The sequence below is a fragment of the Delphinus delphis genome, chromosome 2 (genome assembly GCF_949987515.2).
Source record: "Delphinus delphis chromosome 2, mDelDel1.2, whole genome shotgun sequence".
Classification (NCBI taxonomy): domain Eukaryota; kingdom Metazoa; phylum Chordata; class Mammalia; order Artiodactyla; family Delphinidae; genus Delphinus; species Delphinus delphis.
In genome coordinates, this window is record NC_082684.1 from 10,655,173 (window position 1) to 10,672,976 (window position 17,804).

At 45.5% G+C, this 17,804-nt stretch overlaps 1 protein-coding gene across 1 annotated transcript; it reads left to right on the plus strand.

Annotated features, from left to right (window-relative positions):
• The first annotated feature begins 5,921 nt into the window (after positions 1–5,921).
• On the plus strand, positions 5,922–13,749 carry LOC132419430 (uterine milk protein-like). Its single transcript, XM_060003328.1, has 4 exons — positions 5,922–6,558; positions 9,359–9,626; positions 11,348–11,495; positions 13,543–13,749. Exons 1-4 carry the CDS (start codon positions 5,922–5,924, stop codon positions 13,747–13,749), a joined length of 1,260 nt encoding a protein of 419 aa, XP_059859311.1.
• Positions 13,750–17,804: the final 4,055 nt, after the last annotated feature.

Sequence of the window (17,804 nt, forward strand, 5' to 3'; positions counted from 1 at the left end):
TTCTCATTCATTCTTAACATTCTGCAGCATCACCTCTACCCGGTTTTAGAACATTTTAACTACCAGAAAATGTCCTCAAGCCCATTTGCAGCCTCTCCTAGTACTCATTCTCCGCTCCAGGCCACCACTAATCTGCTGTCTCTTTCTAAAAATTTACCTTTCCTGGATTTCTTATATAAGTTGTATCTTACATAGTCTTTTGAGTCTGGACTCTTTCACTAGACTAAAATGCTTTTGGAGTTCATTGATGTTGTAGCAGGTATCAATATTTTACATTCCAACCTGCAATAATGTATTAATATGAGGGTTCCACTTTCTCCACATCCTTATCAACAATTGATTTTTTTTTTTTATAATAGCTATTCTGATGGGAGTGTAATGTTATCTCAGCATGTGTGAAATTTGCATTTCCCTAATGACTAATGATGCTGAGCACATTTTCACGTCCTTATTTGCTATTCATATGTCTTCTTTGATAAAATGTCTATAGTCTTTTGCCCATTTTTTAAAATTAATTAATTAATTTATTTTTGGCTGCGTTGGGTCTTCATTGATGCACACGGGCTTTCTCTAGTTGCGGCGAGCGGGGGCTACTCTTTGTTGTGGTGCACGGGCTTCTCACTGTGGTGGCTTCTCTTGTTGTGGGGCACGGGCTCTAGGTGCGTGGGCTTCAGTAGCTGTGGCTCGAGGGCTCTAGAGCGCAGGCTCAGTAGCTGTGGCACATGGGCTTAGTTGCTCCGTGGCATGTGGGATCTTCCTGGACCAGGGCTTGAACCCATGTCCTCTGCATTGGCAGGCGGATTCTTAACCACTGTGCCACCAGGGAAGTCCCTTTAGCCCATTTTTAAATTGGGTTGGTTTTCTTTTTATTGTTGAGTTATAAGAGTTATTTGCATATTCAGGATACAAGTCCCTAATTAGATACACGTTTTACAAAAATTTTCTCCCAGACTGTGCCTAGATATTTCATTTTCATTATGTCCAAAGCACCAAAGTTTTAATGAAGTCTAACTTATCAATTTTTTTATTCTTGTATGACTCATGCTTTTGGTGTCAGGTCTAAGAAGACTTTGCTTAAACCAAGTTAACAAAGATAATTTCCTCTGTTTTCTTCTAGAAATGTAATGATTTTAACACAAACTTAAATCTGTGTCCCATTTGAGTTGAATTTGGTATCTGTTGAGAGGTAAGGTTATAAGCTTTTTGGTTTTACTTTTGCAGATGAGTTCTCAATTTTCCAAGCGCCATTCGTTGTAAAGACTAACCCTCTCCCCCTTTAATTATCTTGACACCTTCTTTTCTGATATACGTACTTAAAGTTATAATTTTCCCTCTAATAGCTGCTTTAGCTGCATCCCATAAATTTTGAAATGTTGATTTTTTTTTGTTTCATTTACTTTAAAATATTTTTACTGTCCCCTGTGATATTTTCTTTGAACCATGAGTTATATAGAAGTGCCTTGTTTGTTTTCCAAATATTTATGGCTTTTTCAGATTTCTTTCTGTTGTAAACGTGTCACAGTCAGACACCATACTTCTTATAATTTCTGTCCTTTCAGTTTATTGTTAGACCTGTTTTGTTGACCAGACTATATACTATCCTGAATAACATTTCCCATCATTTTAATCTATTTATGTCTTTGAATCTAAGCTGTGTCTCTTGTAGACAGCATGTGGGTGGGTCTTACTTTTTTATTCAGCCTGACAGTTTGTTTCACTTAAATGCAATGTTTAGTGCATTCATATCTAAGGTATTTATTGATATATTTGAATTATGTCTCACATTTTGCCAGCCTCATGCCTTTTTTGCTTTTCTGTTCCTCCTTTATTGCCTTCTTTGGGGTTAAATAAAAAATTTTAGTGTATCACTTTAATTCCTCTTTGAAAATATTTTTCTTCTTGTTGGCTCGAGGGATTACAATATACACCTTAACTTATCACAATCTACTTCAAAATAGTATTAATTTCAGTAAAATATAAAAACTTGAGACCAATATAGCTTCATTTCCTCCTCCTCCTTTTTGTTATTATTGTATGTATATTGTGTGTATATATTTTATAAATGCAGCAACACATTGTTGTATTTATTGCTGTACACAATCTTATGTATTTTAGAGAAGTTAAGAGAAGAATGAGAAAACATATTTAGAGTCTCTATATTTACCATTTTTATCATTGTTTATTTCTTCCTGTAGATTCAAGTTACCATCTGGTGTCATTTCCTTTCAGTCTGAAGGATTTGTTTTAGTATTTATTGTAAAGGAGGTTCTCTAGCAACTATTCTCTGAGTATTGGTTTACCTGTAAATGTTATTATTTCACCTTCATTTTTCTATCCAGTTTTGCTGGATAGAATTCTTTGTTGACAGGTTTTTCTTTCATTCAGCACTTTAACTATGTCATCCAACTGCATTCCTCCCTCTATTGTTTCTAACTAGAAGTCAGCCACTAATTGTTTTGTTATTCCCTTGCGTTATTTTTTCTCTTGCTGCTTTCATGATTTTCCCTTTGTCTTTGCCTTTCAGTAATTTAATTATGGTGCCTAGGTGTGGATCTCTTTGAGCTTCTTGGATTTGTAGATTAATGTTTTTCCACCAAGTTTGAGGAGCTTTCCATCAGTATTTCTTCAAATATTTTTTCTGCCCTTTTCTATCTCTCCTCTCCTCTGGGACTCCTGTTACAGTTATGTTAGTATGCTTGATGCTGTGTCACTGGTCAATGAGGCTCTGTTCACTTATTTTTCAATTTTTAAATGTTCCCTTCTCTGCTCATATTGGAGCATTTGTATTGGTCTAGCTTCAAGTTCACTGATTCTTTCTTCCACCATCTCAGATCTACTGTTGAGCCCTTTAGTGAATTTTTATTTCAGTTATTGTACTTACAAATCCAGGATTCCCATTAAAAAATAATTTCTATCTCTTTACTGAGTTTCCCTATCTGTTGTATCAATGTCTTCATATTTTTCTTTCATTCTTTAAACTGGTTTCCTTTAGTTCTTTTGACATGTTTATTACAGCTGCTATGAAGTCTTTGGCAGCTAAATCCGACATCTAGGGACACTCAGAGGCCACTTCTATTGACTTCATTTTTCCTGAGTATGGATCACACTTTCTTATTTCTTTTCATTTCTCACAATTTTTTTGGTTGAATGCTGGACATTTTAGATAACATATAGCAGTAACTGGATTCTGACTTTTCCCTCTTGAGAGTTTTTGTTTTTGTTTGTTTAGTAATTTGCTTGGACTGAATCTGTGAAGTGTGTTTCCCCTGAAATTTATGACCAATGATGTTTCTTCTCAGTCTTTATTTTTAAACCTGCCTCCTAGAGGTCACCCCTGTGTCTGTATTGCTTATTGTTCAGCCACATATTGGCCAACCTCAAGTACCATCATATTTTACTTTCCCCCTTTCTCTCTTGCTTCCCCAAGGGCCAGGGAGGTGTGGGTATCTTGGGTCTGCTCCAGTCTCTGTTTGCACATGTGCAGAACCCCCTTTCAACTTGGGATATACAGAGAGCTCATCAAGCCCCCAGTAGCTGTCACACCTCTTGGGACTCCCTGTTTAATCCCCTGCTAATCCATTAGTCCTTGTATTGCTCCAAACACAACTCCAGGCTAACAGAACCACTGCCCCCACCCACACTCACACACACTCTGCTTGCCACTGATGTCATCACTTTAACTGGCAATGCTCCAAGTCAAGTGAGCCTGCTCTGGCGACAGCAACCCCACTCCGGTTAGACAACCCACGAGCAGAGCTGGATTAGGGTGGAAGCAGCCCCAGACAAGCATGCCACAGGCTCACTCTGTTCTTACACAGAGTTCAGTACTTTTCATGAATGAACACTTATCTGTTTGTTGTGGGCCTTTGGTGGATTTTCTATAGCACCGAAACGGTTGTTTTTGACAATTTTGCCCACCTCTTTAGTTGCTATTGAAGAGAACATTTGGCATTCACCTCACTCCACCATGCCAGAAGTGAATTTCTCCTAGACTTGGAGAAACCCTGCACACACAGCCTTGACCACCACTCCCCCAGGGAACTTCACCCCAGCCCGGCATCTAGAATTCCCTCTTCAGGCTTCCTGGACAATACATTAACTCTTGTGTATTTTTTTAAGACTTAGAGGAAATGTTACTCAATCTCTCCTAATTGTCCTAAATTATTAACTGTGCCCTTCTCTTTCCATGCACAGCCCCTTACTGGTAATGCGGACTCTCCACGAACTAGTTAAAATGTAGCCCACAGTCCTTTTACATGTTTGTTTCTTCCTCAAAACCAAGATCTCCTTGAACTCAAGGGTGAAGTCTCCTCAAGGGTGGAGGTCAGGCCTGAAGCCTTGTGTTCCCCCAGTCCCTAGCCCAGAGCATGGCTCTTAGTAGGAGCTACGTAAATGTTTGTTGAAATAGCACAGGAGTAATTTAATGAACAGTAGCTCAAACGGTACAAGAATCCATTAATTTGTTTATTGTCTCACTGGGAACTGAAATGATTCATCTCTTGTTTGTTCTGGACAATATGTGAACACAATCTTTTGGCCAAGTTAATATTAATTCAGGTTTATCCATTTCATTACACCAGTGACAGTATAAATAAGTCACTGATGGATGCAGAGAACAGCAGCAGTAGACAACAGCAGGCTCTCCTGGAGGGTAAGTCATCTTTCTCCTCTTGGGGACAGTGAGGGTCCACATGGGTAGGCATTTTATTGCCCTTTTGCTATGGTTCAAGCAGCATCTGCCTTAGTGCACAGCAGATGCTATTTCAGTAGCCATGAAAAAGGTCACCAGTGGTGTCAGTGATGATGCAGAGAAGTGGACCCTGTACCCAGAGCTGAGCTGGTTACTGTAGGAAAATAAGGAAGGGAGGACATGGCCCTGCCCTAAAGAGGTGAAACTTGAACGCAAGCTCAGGTCATGGTTCTCATCTTCTCTTTTCCCATCAGTGGGGCCAGAAATCCACCATTGGTGCCCCCTTCAGATGCAAGGCCTGACTTTTGGTCTCAGTCAATCATGGGGGGCACTTATGGGGGCAGAGAGGGTTTTTGCCCTGACAGTGGGTGAGGGACCATAGCTGTGAGCACAGGGAAGGCTTAAGTGAGGTGACCAGGATTTCCTGAGATGACCTTTGCCAGGCCCTTGATTCAGCTGATGTCTAAGTCGCCTGAGCACCACCTGGGCTTTACTTTAGAAATCACGCTGGCAGCTCTAAAGCCAGATCTGGCTGGGTTGCATCTGGGCCAGCTGCTATGAGCAAGTTGCTTTTGGCAAGATTGAATTTTCATGTAAAAACATGGATTTCTAGATGCTTCAGAAACAAAAAAATCCGGCACCACTGACCCAGCACTGCCACTAATCACAGCTGGAGCTGAGTGACACCTGCCTCTTCAGCCTGGCCACGATGACCCATTTTCCACAGTCCCCAGCACACCTTATTGCATTACACTGGCTGTCTTTCCACGTGGGTATTTCTGGCCAGATCTCTGCAGATGTTTGAAGCTGCAATCTGTGCTCTCTCTCTCCTCTTGTTTCTTTCCTTTCCACACTTTTCAGGATTTTTGTCATGACCTCTGTATTAAAAAAAAACAAAGAAGAAGAAGAGCAAGCAAAAAGGATAGAAGAAACCCCAGTGTGGTTGGAGAAGACCCACTTGCAGCGTAGGCTAGGGGCAGAACTGAATCCCTGTTAATCAGGTCACTTACCTTTAATTTGTCTGAAGTCATGTTCCAGAATACTCATTAGACTTTCCTTGTTAGACTTAGCTAGGATCCTTCAATTAAGGACAAATAGCAACCCCACCCCTGTGAACTGCACCCAGGTAAGAATGAGCCTTTTTCAATCCCCTCAGCATTGAGAACACGTTCCATAGAATATTCACCCGTATACCTCTTCCTTCCAATAACAGCTCTGGATTGTTGCAGAAATGTCCCACAGGAAAATACATCTGGTGCTGTCTCTGGTCCTCATCCTCTGTGGCCTTTTTAATAGCATCTTCTGTGAAAAGCAGCAAGACTCCCAAAAGAATATCAACCTAGTCTTATTAAAGAAAATTCCATCTCTCTCCCAGAAGACGGAAGCTGGCCATAAGGCGTTTGCCCAAAAATTGTTCAAGGCTTTGATAATTGAGGATCCCAGAAAGAATATCATCTTCTCCCCTGTGGCCATCTCCATCGCCCTGGTCACCCTCTCCCTGGGGATCAAATCCACAACGCGCACCAACCTCATTGAGGACCTGGGACTTGACCTCAGAAAAATCCAAGTGTTAGACAAGGACAAGCATCTTGTCCAGACGTGGAATGAGCTAGTGAAGCAAGAGCAACTGAAGCACAAGGATGTTCTCTTTATCGATAACAACAGGAAGATCAACCAGATGTTTCTGCAGCAGATAGACAGAGTACATGAAGTGGACATCCAGACGATTGACCTTAAAGATACAGAAAAAACCAAGAAGGCCATCAATCACTATGTGGCTGAAAAGATACATAAGAAAATCAAAGACTTAATCACCCACCTGGACCCTCAGACTGTCCTATGTCTTGTCAACTATGTTCTCTTCAAAGGTGAGGTTTATTAAATGCATGAATTCTCATTTGGGGTAAACTTTGCCCTTGTGTTTCCTAAAAGATTTAAGTCAGGAAAAAAAAAATTTTGTCAGTATATCCCATTTTCCCAGAAACCAGTAGATCCAAAACTTTTTAAATGGACTTTGATATCATTGTGTTGTCTAGCATTTTTCAGTATTTCTCCTCTTAATCTTCTCAGTCATCTTGTTTGCCGTGCTTAAGATATTTTGGAGTAAAAAGGCAATGACTCTTGCTGGTAAAAAAGGGAAAAAGAAATCTTTTTGCAGAGGCAGGAGCATTGGCTAATTCACTTGTTTTGTAAGGTCAGATCAGCGTGAGATGAGATGCTTTTCGAAGTTTTGTCCATTGTTGAATTCAGGATCACACACCAGGTGTCTAAACTAGCAGTTTAAATTCCAGGTCACAGATCTTGACGTGGCCCTTGTTTCTTCAGGTGGGCTCTGAGTTACCGCTCGCTGGCATCTATTTATACCCTCTTCCTCCACTTAGCATTACCAGTCTCCTTCCGCCATGGACTCTCAGTCAATGGCCTTGCCTCCTGCCCGAATGGGGACAAGAAAGCAGTTCTGACAGGATGTCCTCCATGTGCTGCCCAAGGCTCACACACCTCTCCTCTCACTCTCCCCTCTGGTCACAGTGAAGGAGAGCTTGTCCCCTCCCCTTCCTCAGGGCAGGTCCCCTTCCATCCTCCCTGCCCAAGGACTCCCTCTACTTTCCTCTTACCCCATAGCTCATGCCTCTTTTGTCCCCTTGGCTGGTTTCTCCTCTTCTGACTTCTACAACTGTCTCCTGCCTCACCTGAGCTCACGACCTCAAACACCATCTGTACTCGGACTATTCCCCGCACTCTAGATGCAGCCTGGACCACCTCTTCTGAGATCCAGACTTTAATACTCACCTGCCTACTGACATCTCTTTGGGGATGTTTCACAGACCCTCGAACACAATCCCCCCAACCACGCCCAGCATCTGCTCGCCTCAGAGAATCACAATGCCATTCACCCACCTTCTCCTGACAAAAGCTCCCCTCCAGCCTCCAGATTCAAGAACACAGTAAGTCCTATGGATTCTGCCTGCAGAGCTGATCTGGAGTGTGTTCGCTTCTCACCATCTGGTCTACCACATTTGTAGCCAAGGCCACCACTATCTCTTGCCTAGATGACTTGCCCCAGCTGTCTAATTATTATGTTTCCATTCATGCCTGCCTCCAATCCCTTCTCCATTAAAAGACCAGAACAATTTTCTTAAAACATAAATCACATCATTCCCCCATCTGAAGCCCTTCCATAGCGTCCTGATGCACTCGGAATGCAATCCCACCCAGAGCCAGCTGTGCGTGCTTTGAGCCCTGCTGATCCCTCCAGTGTCTCCCCATCACTATCCCTCTCATTGTTATGCTTTGCCCACAAAGACCTTCCCTTCTTCCTTAAATGCATCCTGCTTTTTCCTGTCTTAGTCCATGATGTTCCTTCCCTAGGAATGTTCTTCCTCCCCTTCTTTGCCAGATGGAGCACCCTCTTCTTTTAAACCTCAGCCTCAATGCTCCCTCCTCAAGAAGGCCTTCCCTGGTCTTTCAGAGGAAGTGCTCCCATGCCAGCACTCAGCTCTTTGCTTGCATCTTTCCTAATGCTCATCACACTTTTAACCATTTACAGTGGGGGATTGCTTTTCTCTCTGTATCCCCCTTAGAAAGTAAATGCCATGAGGACACAGGTCCTCTGTTTTATTCACTGCTATAACCTCAGTTCTTAGTATGGTACCTGGCACATTTTTTGAGCTCAAGAAATTTCAGATTTGAATGAGTCAATCAATGGATAAACTGTTGTGGATTAAACAGGGTTCCTACCAGGACATGCAGATTGTTTGTTCTTTACATGATAAGTGAAGGAAATGTTCATAAAAACAATGCTTCCCAGCACAGGATGCTTGCTCAGGCTACTGGGACCATTATTCATATTTGGACTCACAGTTCCAGACTAGGTGCCTGGGACATAGAAAGTGCTCCACAAATGATCTTGGAGGGATCAAGTCTCTGGATGCTTCAGAGAACTCTCGGGCATGATTCCCTCTTAAAAGCTTTATCTATATCACACTTTAGAAGGCAAGTTGTAAAAACAGAACAGAGAGGACCGTAAGCCTGGCTATAGAATCAGAAGCAAGGCTAACACTTGCAGAGATTTTCCAGACCAAACTAGATGGCCGTCATTCTGGGTGACATGCATTTTTTAACTGGTGTGTACCTTGAATCTTTTTTAAAATCCACTGGGGAAGTGCATTAGCTAAAGTAGGATGTCACGCAGGGGTGTGCATGTATGCGCAGGTGTGTGTCTTTCTGATGAAAAATTTCCCTCCTGGAATAAGTTACATAAATTTTAAACAGATTTCTTTACCATAGGACTTCTTTGAACTCTTAATACACTCAAATGCAGTGGGAGTTTTCAAAGAAGGGTCGCTGTGGTCAATGTTTCCTAAATTATTTGATGACAGAATCCTTTCTTGGTGTAATAGTTCCAGAGGCAGGTATTTTGGTAAACATCCTTTGAGAAATACAGATTTAAAGAAATTCTATGGTGAATATCTTTGAAAATCATGCGTTAGCTTTTCTTTCCTTTGCACCAGTCTAGAATTTTAAATATTCTGTTCACTATGGTCAAGGTATCACCAACAATAGACTGCTTCCTTCCCAAGCTGATGACCTCTGGGGTCCCCGAACCTGGGGGTGATGATGGTTTTCCGCCAGATCACTCTTTGACTTTTTCCTTCCTGATTCCCCCAGGCATTTGGGAAAGAGCTTTTCAGAGCAACCTCACGCAGAAGGAGGACTTCTTTGTGGATGAAAACACCAAAGTGCAGGTGGACATGATGAGGAAGACAGAACGGATGGTTTACAGCCGCTCCGAGGAGCTGCTTGCTACGATGGTGAAGATGCCCTACAAAGGAAATGTGTCCCTCATTCTTGTGCTCCCAGATGCAGGACAGTTCCACTTGGCTCTAAAAGAGATAACTGCTAAGCGAGCTAGACTCCAGAAAGCCAGTGGCTTCAGGTATCCTGTTCAGGAGGGACATGCTATTGCATTGCATTTTTGCTCAGCCCTCGCTTCCTCTATGTAAAAGCCTTATTGTGGGTGGGGGGGGGGGGAGTTTGGCATCTGGTTATTTCCTAGCATATTTGTAGAAAATGAAACAAACCAAACAGAAAGAATAGCAGCCTGAGTCCCCTTACCAGCCAGAAGCCCCTTAAACTGTTAATTATGGTTCTTTTTGTCACATGTACAGCATCAGAAACCCACTTCATACAAGCTCAGGATGGGTAAAGAGAGGACTTTATTGGAAAGATACATGGGAATTTCACGGAACCCCAGGGAATATACACAGCCGGGTCTCATGAGGGATTGGAACAAGGGACTACAAGGGCACCCAGAGCCCCATCTCTCTTGGTGTCACTAGTCCTTGCTTCTAACCTCTCTAGCTCAGCAAGCCAGCTTTTCACACACATGTTAGCCCATGATCCACTCACCCAAAAAATATTTTCTGAGCACCTATTGTATGCGAGAAACTGCTTGGTGCTGGGAATATAATGGTTAACCAAACACTTCCCTACTATCGTGGAATTTTCGGTCTGGTGGAAGAGGTAGAAAGTCAACTAACAAATACACAATTTCAAACTGTAGTAAAAGCTAAGGAGATGATGAGTAGGGTGACATCGGCGAATTCAGTTGTGAAGTATTAATTAGGGCTCTTCATTAGTTATGACGGTCAGGGGAGGAGCCTGCGCAGGTAAATTTCAAGCTGAGACCACTGTAGACAGGCATGGCTCTCTTTCATTCAATCAAATGCTCCTCCCCACACTGAACTGAGTATCTTTCGATTCCCGCTGCATATTCCTGGAAGGGAGCATTGAACTAACCGAGCTTGGGTATGCTATTCACCAAGGTCCCATCAAATGTGGGTACATTAAATAGTGAAATCATGACTTTCAATGGCCCACTGATCTGAGCGGCAGGGTTGGGGAGACAGTCTTCAGGCAGTAAGTGTGTAGATTGGGAAGAAATCTCTCAACAGCGTTTACTCCTACAGTTGAGGGCCACGGCAGAGGGGGTCTGCCATCTTCTGCCATGGTTGTGCCTACCACAACGTTCCTGGTTGGGACAGAGGGGGTAGAGCAGTAGAGAGACCCAACTGAATGGGTTGCTAGCCCATCAGAAGCTCAACACCGCACTGACATAGTCTAAAATGTTGGGTGGGAGGGCTGGCGCTACGCACTCTGATACTCTCCCTTAGTCACAGAGTGGCTGGTCTATAGAGGGAAGAGTCCTCCTCTCTGTTCGAAAGCTTATCATCCAGGCTGGAGCTTCCTCTCCTGTGGAAACTCCCTCTGCTCTACCTGCAGCATGGGGACCTCATGCCCTCCATCTCCCTCACCACATTTAGGGTCATTGCCCAAATTAAACCCCTGCTTCCAGAAGGGTTGGAGGGACTCAGGGCTGGATGCTCTTGGGCTGACCCTCATCTTCTCTTGCATAGAGGGCCTGTGAAGGGAATCATTTGAATAGCAAGGTGTATTTTGAGTAAGCAGTTTGCTTGGAAATTCAACATTGCAGCTCATACTCCGGCATCTTTAATCTCTCCCCAACCCAGCACTTCAGAACAAACACTTCTGTTACCTTTTCACTCGGAAGAGGTCTTTCAACCTAAGCAAGGTGTTTCCGCTAGACTCCAGGAGAGGGACATTGTTCAGCTTCCTTGTCGTTTTCATTCTCAACAGATTGGTGCACTTAGTTTTGCCCAAGTTCAAGATCTCCTCCAAGATAAACTTAAAACATCTGCTTCCCAAGATTGACGTCAAAGATGTGTCTACTACAACAGTGGCCACCCAGAGCATCACAAAGAAGTCTTCTCTATCTATTTTGGAGGTGAGTGGGGTAATTTCTAGAGTCTCTGTTTTATCCACCACAGTCCTGATTGAGAAACTTTTTTTTTTTTTATACAGCAGTTATAACTCTTATCTGACTGGGTCCCTGGGCTTTGGGGGTTCTTTCGTCATTCACTCACTCAAAAGTAATTGCATCAAGCACTGGAGGCACTGAGGGTGAAGTCGTGAGCCAGCCAGACAACACCTTACTCTCGTAGCCGTTCCATTCTATTGACGGGGTAGGCAGTGAGCACGCCAACAGACAGATATGTATTACGTCCCCCAGTGATACTTCCTGTGAAGAAAGGAAAGCAGAGAAACTGGGAACGGCATGCTGGGGTGCAGTGAGCAGGCTTGAGAAGGCCTGGGTTGGCCTTTATGCCAAGGCCTGAATGAAGGGCAGGAGAGAGAAGGGAGCAAATACCTGGGACATGTGTTCCAGACAAAGAGAGCAAGTGTATCCTAAGGGAATGTGAACTTGAAATTTCTGAGGAACCCCAAGAAGGCCCAGGCAGTTAGAGTGCTGAGTAAGATGGAGCCTGGTAGGAAGTGAGGGCAGAAGTCAGGCAGGGCCAGGTCATGTAGGTGTCCCAGGCCCTGGATAGGACGGGGGTTTATTCTGACTGACATGGGAGACCACCGAGGCTGACATGAGCTGACATATGTTTTACAAAAGACCACTTCTTGCCGCGCGGAGAACAGGCAATGGCCCTGGAGGAAGAGGGGGACCCATTAGGAAGTTTGGCGGGTAACCCAGGTGAGAGGTAATGGAGGATGGATGGGGCCTTCGAGGGAGGGTTAGCTGTGGTGAGAAGGCTCTGTGTGCCTTTTGAAGACAGAGCTGGGGAGCAGGGAGGGAAGAGTCGGGCTTGTAAGCTGGAGCCTGGGAAACGATGGAGCCAATGCCTGAGGCAGGAAAGATGGAGCAGGAGTGGTTTGGGGGAGCAGACAGAGACTGGCTCTCTAAACTTGAGGTGCCAGTTAGACATCCAGATGCCGGGGAACATTTATTTATGAGATAGTTTTACCCATCCCGGTGGGCACAGGGGCTGCCCTCCAATGACTCCACCAAGGTCACTAACTGGCTGGCTGCTCTGTGGCCGCCATAGGGGCCAGGATACTTTGAGGACTTTGCCCAGGACAAAAATAGCAAACACAGTCCCTCCCCGTGATACAGCCCCTGACAAATTACAAAGCACTTTTTCATGGTTTCTCTTGCTCGAGTCTCCCAATGACCTTGGGGGTCGGGACAGGGCAGGGGTCCTGTTCTTTAATTGGGAGATGATGAACCTGTCACTCACAGACACTGGATGGAGTTCCCAGGGTTGGGACCCCGAGGGGACGCCGTGCTTCCCGTGGCCCAGTGGGTGTAAGCACTACTTACCGTGTCCAATTCAAACAGAACCCACCCGGCAGGTGTGCACTGAGTGCTGGTTGTTGGGCTGGGTTTGAGAGATATTGAATCCATCACCAGTAATGCAAGCAATGCCATGGCCACGTTCCCCAGCAGGGCCTCTTGCAGATCAGGGAGGCCAACATGCATGTTCCGGCACAAGCACTTTTACACGGAGGTTAAATTGTCCTTGCATGGATGGAGACAAGAACAACTAGCCCCCTAGTAGTTTCTATCACATTCTTCTTGAAAGTGTTGGAAATGACTATCTCTCAGTCGTTCTATGGGATTTTTTTCTAAGCCTACAGACCACCCAGCCTTCCTCTGTGTTTTATTCCCCTTTCCTCCCTTTTAAACCTGTTAACACCTTGAGCTGTCTGCCCTGCACTGAAAATGTCTGAACTCAACAATTACCAACCCTAGTATCAACCCCACTCGGGGACGTCTGGCCTTCAATGGTGAACCCAGCTGCTGGGAGCTGAGGGTGGTTTTCTAGGAATGGAAGTCAGCTTTCCTCCGCCTGCCATCGGCCATGGAGGGAAGCTGCCTCCCTGATCTTGACCACAGGAGATAGCTGGGCACACCGCCCCGGCTTGCTCTCCAGCCAGCCAGGTGAGTTCACTCCCAGAGCTGAGAAGGAAACTGTCTCTCCCAGGCCGTGCATCAAGCTGAGATAGAGGTGAGCGAGCATGGCTTAATCACGGATCCAGCCAAGGACGCGGACGTGTGGAAGGTCCCCGTGGACACGAAGGAGGACCCTGTGGTCGTGAAGTTCAATAGACCCTTCTTGCTGTTTGTGGAGGATCAGATGACTCAAAGAGACCTCTTTGTGGGCAAAGTCTTAAACCCCAAAACTGAGTAGAGGGGCCAGGCTGTGCTGCGCAGGAACTTAGCTGGTCATGAATAAAATGAATACAATTCACCACCCTGTGCATCAAAATGCTGAGACTGACAAGTGTGGTCTGGGAATGGAGTGGGGAGGGCCACTGCTGGTCTTCTGTCCAAGAACAGAGCAAGATAAGAAGCAGGTTGAGGGCCTGCCAGACACATTTGGCTGGGGCACCTCTGTCCTGGAAGAAGGCTGACATAGGCAGGGAAGCAATTCTGAGGGCGGTGAGCAGGTGCGGGGGAGCTGTTTCCGTCGGTGGCTGTCTCATCAGCCTTGCTTCCTGTCCAGCTGGCAACCAGAGCCTGTCGTCTCATCTGTACAAGAGGAGCTGTACTAACCCCCCCAGGCAGCTGCGGGCAGAGGCAGGTCCCACAGCAGAGAGGAGGCTGGGAAGAGGGTTGGTACCCAAGGACACCTCGGTGGGCTTCCATGTGTTCACCCAGCTCCAGGGGGAAATGGGGATACCCGGAGAAGCAGAGGATCCCAGATATGTTGGCAGCATCTTCTCTGCCCCATGCTCTAGTCTCTTTTCATCTTTACAACAACCCTCTATGAGGGAGTTATTATTGCCCCCTACTGGAAATGAACTAAAACTGATGAGGGGAAAACAGGAGTGTGTGTGTGTGTGTGTGTGTGTGTGTGTGTGTGTGTTTGAGAGGCTGGGACTTGGGAACTAGCTGGCTGGCCATGACTTGCCTTGGGCATATGGGAGGGATCATGGAGTCTGATGGAAACCAGACATTTGACTAGGGAAGTCAGATCCAGAGGCCATGGGCACAGCTGGCAAAGACACTGGCCAAACAGGCTGACCCAAGAGTGATACCCAAGAGGCGGGACCTTGCCTGGGTGGGCTAGTTCAGAGCAGTAACTGCAGCAGACTAGGACAGAGGGTGAAATAAAACTCTTCTGGTAGAGCGCAGGCTCAGTGCTGAAAACACAAGGCCGAGAATGAGATTGGAGGCCAAAGATGGGGCAGGGGGGACTGACTGCAGAGCCATGTGATGACATGACCAAGCCAGAGCTACCTGGGGGCCCACAATTAGACCCAGGAGCCTTGGACTGGATGAGAGAGGGCTGGTCACCCCAAACCACGAAAGTCCCTCTGTGGTGGGGTTTAGGACACAACCCAAGTATTCTCTTCTGGGAACAACGTGACCCTGAAGGAACTCCATCCACTACCAAAGGAGTCACTTCAGGGCTAAAACGTCCATTCCTTTAACAAGGATGCTCAAACGCCCAAGAAAAGAGCTTGTCACTTGCATCACCACTTACAACCCAAGCTCCAAGAAAGGAGAGGCCTGGGGATGGGCCACAAGAGCAGCTTGGAGAAGTAGCTCAATAAGGAAGCTAACTCGAGAGAGGAACAGTAAAGTGGATTGTTCTAGAAAACGTGCAGGAAGTGAGTCAACAGCATAACCAGAGGGAGGAAGGGCTAGAGATCCATGCTTGTGTATGTCTTATCTCCAAGCAGATCCACGGCAGAAGCAGAGGGGGAAGGTGCTCGTGAGGATGTTGGGGGCCTGGACCCATTTAGTAGAGGGTATCCATGGAGGATATTGAGGGTCCAGTGTCCCACACGCTAAAGGGAGGTAGGCAGTGGCACGTGAAACAAGAAGATTATTGGCACATATAGGAAAAAGCCCGGGAAACGACTGAGAAGCAGTCGGCACCCAGGTCAACTCTGCAGACTTAACCAAGCCCACCTGCCCAAGCTCATGGCGAGCTGTGCCATCTCACAAACTTTGGTGCCACAAATGCGGTGTCTTCACTAGAGGCCAGGGTGGGCTTTTTCTATGACTGCAGCAGTGAGCTGGTGTGATTCCAAGGTTGACGGTGAGAGGAGTTTACTTTCATATGTGTAAGGGCACATTTTCCTGCCCTTTGACTCTGAGATTGGACACACAGGTGAGGTATCTGTGCGTCAAGGTCAAAGGTTTGCACTCCAGGAAGGAAACCAAGCAACCCAAGGAGGTGGTACTCAATCCTCTTTCCTACTAACACATGACATGTGTGATAATTTTATGTGTCAACTTGCCTGGGCCACAGTGCCCACATACGTGGTCGAACATTCTTCCGGATGTTTTGGTGGGGGTGTTTAGGGGAATGATTAACATTTAAATTGGTGGGCTTTGGGTAAAGCAGGCTGCCTTCCATAAGTTGATGGCCTGAATAGAACAAAGACTGACCTCCCCTGAACGCGAAGGAATTCTACCAGCAGGCAGCCTTAGGACTTGACCTGCAACGTCCACTCTTCTTGGGTCTCCAGGCTGATAGGCTACTCTGTAGACTTTGGACTTGCCATCCTCCATAATCACGTGCGTGAACCAATTCCTTAAAATCCCTCTCTCTCTCCTTGCTCTGGGCCAGGCACTGCATAAACGTTGCCCATGTACAAACGTTTCATTCCCACCACAGCTCTGTGAGGGTCTCTACTGTGGCGGGGTCTGTAATCGATTCCAAAACGTGGGTCTCCCGGGATTGTTTCTTCTTCCCTAGCATGTGACACACGATTGTAAAGAGCCAAGTAATTTATGTGCAAGCCAAGAGTGAATTGGATTCCTCTTAGGTGAGAAAGGAACTCTGGCCGTGTACTTCAATTTTTTGTTTATTCATACTGCAAATGTGTCTTTATAAAGCACCCAGAAAGTTCTCGGCACTGTTCTAGACCCAGGGGTAGCGTCTCAAACATCAGTGGGTGTACCAGACTCCATCAGTGCCTGGCCAAAGTGTCCTTGGCTTTCACCTTTCCAGCACACACCTGTTGGGTCCTACTGTGAGTACCTTCTGCTCTCCATCTGGGGCTTCAGCACACCAGACAGGCCAGAGGTACCTCCAGCCCCACCCTATCATAGCATCAGATTCAGTATCCTAGGAGCCTTTATGTTTTAAAAGTGCCTTTTGATTGGAACCACTGTGCCGACCTGAACGAGCTTTTATTTTGCTTTACGTGTACAATTAAATAATTCTACTTTTTAACAATGTTTTATTGTTTTTTGATAAAAATAAAATACATGCTCTTTTTGAGAAATTAAGAGAAGACAAAAATCCACAAAGAACATAAAAATTACCCAATTCCATCACCAAAAGACTCACTCATAAAAAATATTCATTTAGTTCCACGCTTGGTTCTAGATCTTAGGTAAACAAAAATCAATGATCAGGCTTCCCTGGTGGTGCAGTGGTTGAGAGTCCGCCTGCTGATGCAGGGGACACGGGTTCGTGCCCCAGTCCGGGAAGATCCCACGTGCCGCAGAGCGGCTGGGCCCGTGAGCCATGGCCGCTGAGCCTGTGCGTCCGGAGCCTGTGCTCCACAACGGGAGGGGCCACAGCAGTGAGAGGCCCGCGTACTGCAAAAAAAAAAAAAAAAAAAAAAAAAAAAAATCAATGATCCCACTTTACAAAGCTTTTGATATGGCGGGAGAGAAAATTTTGCTCCATTCTCTGAATTTCCTTCCAGTCTTTTTTTTCCTGTACATGGATCATATTCATTTAAAGCATCAGTAAAATACCGGAACGGTTTAGTGTTGTAGTGAAGGCCTCATCCGGGGGGTCAGATCTGTCTTCTGAGGATGGATGGCTCCACCACCCACTTACTGAGCGAACGAGTTACAGACCTCGCTGGGCCTCAGCTTCCCATTTGTAAAGTAGAGAGAATCATGCCTCTCGCATTCTTTAATGGTCCCAGTTTTACTGAGAAATAATTGACATCCATCACTGTATAAGTTAAAGGTATACAGCATGACGGTTTGATTTACAGATACTGTGAAATGATCACCACTGTAGGTATAGTTAATGTTTCACATTCTATTGTGAGAGTGGTTCATAAAGAAAACTGCCTGGAATACACCAAACACAGGTAATGGATCAGCAGCCTCCGCATCACGACCCCCTGCTGCCACCTCCAACGTGAGAACATCCTCAAACCACGCTGGGTCCAGAGTCACGATTCGCTTTATAGGACAGGCTGGCAGGGCAGAAACTTTGAAGAAAAGGTCACTTCCTGTTTTCATACCGGTTCCAGGAATTGA

Bases quoted from the DNA above. Each gene is read 5' to 3' on its own strand.
- LOC132419430 (XM_060003328.1), top strand. From the start codon at position 5,922: ATGTCCCACAGGAAAATACATCTGGTGCTGTCTCTGGTCCTCATCCTC. The intron at 9,627-11,347 runs GTATCCTGTTCA...CATTCTCAACAG, and splicing joins CAGAAAGCCAGTGGCTTCAG to ATTGGTGCACTTAGTTTTGC. The intron at 11,496-13,542 runs GTGAGTGGGGTA...TGTCTCTCCCAG, and splicing joins CTTCTCTATCTATTTTGGAG to GCCGTGCATCAAGCTGAGAT.